At 40.3% G+C, this 7,115-nt stretch overlaps 1 protein-coding gene across 1 annotated transcript in view; it reads right to left on the reverse strand.

Annotated features, from left to right (window-relative positions):
• The window catches only part of mlsl (malate synthase-like), a gene marked incomplete in the record, with an annotated part of 33,580 nt that extends 30,660 nt beyond the window's left edge, over positions 1 to 2,920 (reverse strand). Inside the window, 1 exon segment of the mRNA XM_037675420.1 lies at positions 2,757 to 2,920. Coding sequence (XP_037531348.1) covers positions 2,757 to 2,908 — 152 coding nt within the window.
• Between the last annotated feature and the right edge of the window lie 4,195 nt (positions 2,921 to 7,115).

Raw genomic sequence — 7,115 nt, forward strand, 5'->3', positions numbered from 1 at the left:
CCATCCATCCATCCATCCATCCATCCATCCATCCATCCATCCATCCATCCATCCATCCATCCCCCATCCATCCACCATCCAGCCATCCTTCCACCATACATCCACCCACCCACCCATTCATCCTTCCATCCATCCATCCATCCACCATCCATCCATCCATCCATCCATCCCTCCATCTATCCATCCATCCATCCATTGATTATTTTTACCCATTTCTTCCTTTCTGGGTAGTGGGGGTCACTGGTGCTTATGTCCAGCAGTCACTGTATGAGGGGCAGGGGACACCCTGGACAGGTCTCAAGTCCATCACAGGGACACAGAGACAAATGAGACAAACAAACATTCACTCTCTCACTCACACCTAGGGACAATTTAGAATTACCAATCAGCCTAACATGCATGTTTTTGGTCTGTGGGAGGAAACCAGAGTACCCGGAGAAAACCCACGCAGCACAGAGAGAACATGCAAACTCCACCCAGAAAGGCCCCGGCTGGGAATCGATTTGGCAACCTTCTTGCTGAGAGACGACAGCTCTACCAACTGATCCACCGTGCCACCAAATGCAACTGTAATACTGAAAATGATCAATGTAAACCTAAATTTGATGTTTAATTTTCATTTCTTTGAGCAACTATAAAGTGTGGATTTTTCATTTTAAATAAAACTTTGCTAGGCCTTCCCAACGAGCTCTGTGTCCCACCCACTCTGCATCGACACTGAGATTAGTTCATTTTCCTGTCAGTTTAAACTCTCGAGCGTCTCTAATGGAGCCCAGCCTTCTCAGCTGACCGTGAAGTCTAACCAATGACAAAAATTAAAAATTAACACTCCAAATGTGTTTTTGCCTGGAGATGCAAATTTTATTTAATCTGACTGAATATTTTCATAAAGTTAAAAAGAGTTTCTTTCTCATCTGCAAAGTAGTTTATGGAAAATGACAGAAAATAGCAAAAATATTAAGAAAATCTATATTGAAAATATATTATTTATTTAAATAAATGTATATATTAAATAAGCGCTTAAATGTAAGAATTTATTTGTGTTGCATTCTAAAGCCTTCTCTGAAGACCCTGAACGGTTCAGACCTGTTTATTAATAGCTCTGCGTTTCACACGTCGATAATAAAATCTGCATTGACAGCATTTTGTAGTCACTTACTTTAAGGTAACAGATCGTTGCAGCCAACGACCTTAGAAACACTAAAATGTCTTGAACTCGATTGGTTTTAATAAGATGGAGCTTGAGCTAAAGTGTGTTAGTACCTGAGAGTCATTTATTGAACTTTGACCACTGATCACAAGATTTATTTTTAAAACATTGCCATTAATAGCAGCGGTGGAAGTAACACATAACAAATACATTACTGTAATTAAGTAGATTTTTTGGGTACTTGTACTTTTATGAGTATTTCTTTCAAGTGTGTAATTTTACTCATACTTAAGTACAATTTAGACCATGTTTTCTACTTTGCTACTTTTAAAATCAGAAGTTTCTACCGAGTACGGCTGCGATTTGAGTTAACATTCAAACCGTTCGTCTGCATCTTTGTAGCCAATAAGGCTCTCAGATCACGAACATGCCAATTACCTGACGTAATCAAAGGACAACTCTGTGGAGTAGAGAGTCATTTATGGAGAGAAGATTTGGAGAAAAAGCCAAAATGGAGACAGAGGACAACACTGTCCACAGAGAAAATGACGAGGTAAAGACTGAGGACGAGTGTCCTGGAGGAATGTTTCATGTCCAGAGGGTGAACAGGAGACAACGTCCAGATGCAAACTGTGTTTGAGCTCTACAGTGATAGCAGCTTCAAGACTTCAGCATCTATTCTCAAAAAACGTTGTGGTATACGAGGTTTTACAACTACCTGTATGATAATGTTTTTTTATTGTTCATATGTGTGAGTTATTAGTTTGTCTAAATATGCAAAGATCTTAGATGTTGTCACTGCCATCGGTTTGCCTGGTACTAAAATAAGACGGAGCTTCTGAGAAATGTGCTTTGAATGTAGCTATATTTATATTTACTATATACAGTAAATCAAACTGAATGGCTGCTATTGACAACGCAATAAAACATCAAGTGGCTAAAAAGTAATTAATACTCTGAGTAGTTCTTGAGAAGAGTACTTTGTACTTTTATTTTTATAACACCAGTACTTTTACTTGTAATTGAGTACAATTTAAGCAGTGTCAGTACTTGTACTTGAATACAAGTTTTCTGTACTCTTGCCACCTCTGATTAATAGTCAAAGAACAGTGGATGGATTTGAACACAACTCTAACTCAAGATGATCTGATGATGAGAAATCAGAGGTTCAGCCGTTGTGGTCACATCTTGAAACCGCGTCTGTTTTATGTGCACGTGTTGTGGATGACTCTCAGCTACTACTACATCAAATTTTAGCTCGGTATCCGTAAAATTCACTGCACTACAGCCATTTTTGTTTCGGCTCAGGTTGATTATCTGTGGCGGCCATCTTGAATTGGACTGGCCCAAATAATAATCAGATGTAGACGTGTGTACAATAATTATTTCCTGGAAGGTTCATTAAAGAGTAAAAGTTAGGGATCAGTCTCAGCTACTGTCTGTTTTAAGCTGACTATCTTTAAAATTTACTGATATGGTTTTGTTCACTAAGCTGTTCTGCTGCCATCTTGAATCAGGTTAGACAACCAAATGATCACTATTCACACAAGCAAACAGACATGCTCTGACGTCGCCTGAATCCATCAGGAGGTGAGAGCACAAACACCTTTTGACAGAAGCCAGCACTCTCCTGTAGGAGTCTGGGTTGAGGCTGGGGGGCAGCAGGAGAGCAGCCATGCCTCCTGTGGCCAGTGCCCCTCGACGGTGGCACGTCTGGACCAGCAGGTCCATGTAGCTGCGCAGGAAGCGCTTCTCCATGTTGACGTATTTGCTGCGGTCAGGCAGCAGGAAGTCCTCACGGTGACCTGGAAGTCAGACACACTTCAAGTTCAAGTCAAGTTTATTGTGATTCACATGAAATGATGGACTCAGGCTCCCAGTTACACCCCCAAATAGCAAAAATGTAAAGTATAAAAAGAAACAGTAAATAAGAATCTGAGATATACACTAACACCAATAATGTGAAACAATATGGTGTAACAGGGCAGCACGGTGGCGCAACTGGTAGAGCTGCTGCCTCTCAGCGAGCAGGTCCTTGGTTCAAACCCCGGTCCAGGGGCCTTTCTGGGTGGAGTTTGTATGTTCTCTCCGTGCATGCGTGGGTTTTCTCCGGGTGCTCCGGTTTCCTCCCACAGACCAAAAACATGCATGTTAGGCTGATTGGTAACTCTAAATTGTCCCTAGGTGTGAGTGAGAGTGTGAATGGTTGTTTGTCTCGTTTGTCTCTATGTGGCCCTGTGATGGACTTGCGACCCGTCCAGGGTGTACCCCGCCCCTCGCACAGTGATTGCTGGACATGGGCACCAGCGACCCCCGTGACCCAAAATGGAATAAGCGGGTAAAGAAAATGGATGGATGGATGGATGAATATGGTGTAACAACAGCAGCCTGAACATGAGTCTTGGTTGTGATGAAACAGTCAACCTGTCAACAGTGACCTGATTAAAAACAGAGGGGGTGTTGTTCCCAACCCCAGACAGTCTGCTCAAAGAGTTTGTTTCCCATAATCAGCATTCACACTCATGTTTACCATATTTTTTGGCCTATAAGTTGCATTTTTTTTTTGCATAATTTGCATGCCCTGTGATTTTACACTGAAGCGACTTATTTGTTTTTTCCATATTTATAAACCAATCTGAGATACGACTGTTTTCATTCATTATGACTGAAAATATACCATTTTCAGCCACTAGATGGCAGTCGAGGTGTATGGCATATTGTTGTATTGTGTAATAGGTAAAAGTGGCTATTAATGACACATTCAGCTTGCCATAGCCTGCCACCTTTGTCCAGCTCTCCTGGAGCAACCATCAAATCAGCATCATTTCACTGTGCCACTCAGACGAAACGCAGATAATTTGACCATTGAGGTGCATTTATTAAGTAAAAGTTCAACTGAGACACACCTTTACTATAATGTCAAGCAGACAAACAATTGTTTTAGGTGCTTATCTTGTTAAATTTCGAAGAAATGCGCAGCGACTCATCCCTCTGTGCATGCCCGCTTCCATGAATCGGGTTTTGAAATGCAGCTGATTTGATCGTCAAAGTGCATTTATTAAGCAAAAGTTAGACTGAGACACACCCTTACTATAATTCTGAGCAAACAAATAATTGTTTTTAAATGTTAATCTTGTTAAATTCTTGTTGAAGTCCTCCCGTGCACGCTCCCGCAGCTGCCATTTGGCAGCCCATCAATTTTTGGTACAACACCGGGCCACATTTCTGAGTTGTCAGCGGTGACGCATAATAGATGTGACGTATTTATGGATGTTTCCACTTTATTAGACATATTTGGACTGATACAACTTATAGAGCGGAGCGATGTGTACGGCAGAAAATATGGTATTTTTTATAGTTTCTGTCAGAAGATTTTTGGCCTCTACTGATCCATCATCCATTCATCTTTGCCCGTCTCTTCCTTTCTCGGTTGCGGGTGTCACTGGTGCTCATATCCAGCAGTCACTGTGCAAGAGGTGGGGGACACTTGGACAGGTCTCCAGTCCATCACAGGAACACATAGAGACAACCATTCACACCTAGGGTCAATTCAGAGTTACCAATCAGCCTAACATGTATGTTTTTGGTCTGTGGGAGGAAACTGGAGTACCTGGAAAAAACCCATGCAGCACGGAGAGAACATGCAAACTCCACCCAAAAAGGTCCCCGGTAGGGGATTTGATCCGGCAACCTTCTCACTGAGCAGCAACAGCTCTACCTGTGCTACCTAGCCTCTAACTATCCCAGTATACTACCATTCAGGTACAAAACGTTCAGCTGGTTTTATCTTTGACTTTTGTAGCTTAAATACTTTTTTTTTTTTTTTTGTAGACATGCTCTGAGGTTCCTCAAAATTGTTGTGCTTTTTAAAATCTACTTCAACATGCTTTTTTTTCTTGGATGCTGTTTTGCTAGTTAAAGCCTTTAATTATGGGTGTACTAGTTTAGCTTTTAGCTATCATTTTGCTAGTTTCAGTTTTTGGTTACGATGTTGCTCATTTTAGCTTTAAGCTACTGCACTGATGTCAGAAGTGATGGTTTTGGAGCAGAACCCAGTGGTGCAGGCAGGACTCGGAGAGCAAATGGTTAAATGAGAAATACTTTGAATAATACAAAATAAAGAGCTGTCATGGCAGCTAAAGTCACAGCACGTAGGAAAGTACATTGAAACACCAGCAACACAGGAGGATTCACCAGACAATGCCCAGACAATGAGTAGCACACAGACACAGACTTATATACAGAGAATAACAAGACACAACCACACACACCTGGACAGTATGGAAGTGAAAGTGTCTGAATTTTCAAATTAACATGGATTAATAGAAATGATTTTCATTTTCAAAATAAAGCTTCCTCTGCAAGTAGGACCTGGCTGCAGGCGGGGGAAGAGCTGCCACTGACGTTACTCTCCTGCACTGCTTGGAATTGCAAATTCTAATTGATTTATGGAACACTTTTTGCGGGGGCGGGGGCGTGAAAATGAAAAAGCAATTTCCTCTTAGTTTTCTCTGGAGTTGTGTCACACAATGAGCAGTGCTGAGATGAAAATGAAAACAGTTTGGATGATCTATTAGCATTTTCATTTATGAGTCAAAAAATGCGGCTTTGATTTTGAAGTGAACAAGAATTTCTGCTAATTCATTTTAATCTTTAAATTTGAACAGGGTTATATTTTTCAAATTAAATGTTAAACATTATTTTATTTATCATTTTAATTAATTTACAAATTGAGCAGTCTTGGAGAAGAAAATGCAAATGCAGTTTGGATGATTTATTTTTAATTTTCTTTATGAGTCAAAACATGCAGTTTTGACTTTGAAATGAAAAGCATTACTATTAATCCATTTTCATTTGAAAATTGAGACTCACTTCCATAGAACAGGACACACAGGTGGAACTTCCATAGAACAGGACACACAGGTGGAACTTCCATAGAACAGGACACACAGGTGGAACTTCCATAGAACAGGACACACAGGTGGAACTTCCATAGAACAGGACACACAGGTAGAACCCTTCAGGAGATAAATCACAATAAGACACCAGGGAGTGCAGGCGCAGGGTGACCACAAGAGGGCGCCATCCAGACAACTGATGCTTTAAGCTGTTTGATTTGGATTAATGTGGCGTCTGTATACTGTATTTCTATTTTTTTTAGCTTTTATTCCAATAGTTTTAAGCTTCAAGAACTCAGATTCAGCTTTTTCAACAAATCTTGACGTACATTTGTTTGATAGTAGGAACGTGACTGAATGACTTTGAATCTAGATATAAATTGAATTCCTAAAGTGGGCTTTTTAGTTGTTAATCTGTGATATAAAAATAGTGTTTATATGAAAGACCACATTATTTGTCTCACCCAACTTGTTGACAAAAGAAGCTGAATAATCCCAGATCCCACAGTTGAGTCCTGCTGAGTGTTCTCGCAGCTCGTAAAGAATCTCCTCCATTTCAAATGCTGCTAACACGTTTTCTATCAGCACCGTGGCCTTGATGCTGCCCAGAGGAAGGCCCAGCTGAACACAGAAACAAACAAACACATCAACGTTTTTATTAAACCAAACACTTTTCAAAAATGCTGACAGATTTGAGCAGTGAAACCTTGTTTTGTGTCCATATGAATATCTTGTTCCACAGTCTGGCCTCCATGAAGCTCTCCACCTGGAAATCAACACACACTAACTGAATCAGGACAAGGGAAATGTCACCATTAAAATTAATTCATTAAATAACTTAAGTATTTAAAATTTATTTCAAAAGGCAGAATAAACATGAATTATTTGTAGTTTATAATTATAGCATTTGAATTAAAGCAACACGGGTCAACACTTATTAGAACAGGATTCTCCATCAATCCATCCATTCATTCATTGAAGTAGGTAGGTAGGTCAATCAGTCAGTAGGTTGGTCAGTCGGTAGGTCAGTATGTAGGTAGGTAGGTAGATAGGTAGGTATTTATGTA

This window comes from Nematolebias whitei, chromosome 4 (assembly GCF_014905685.2).
Source record: "Nematolebias whitei isolate Nwh7 chromosome 4, NemWhi1, whole genome shotgun sequence".
NCBI lineage: Eukaryota > Metazoa > Chordata > Actinopteri > Cyprinodontiformes > Rivulidae > Nematolebias > Nematolebias whitei.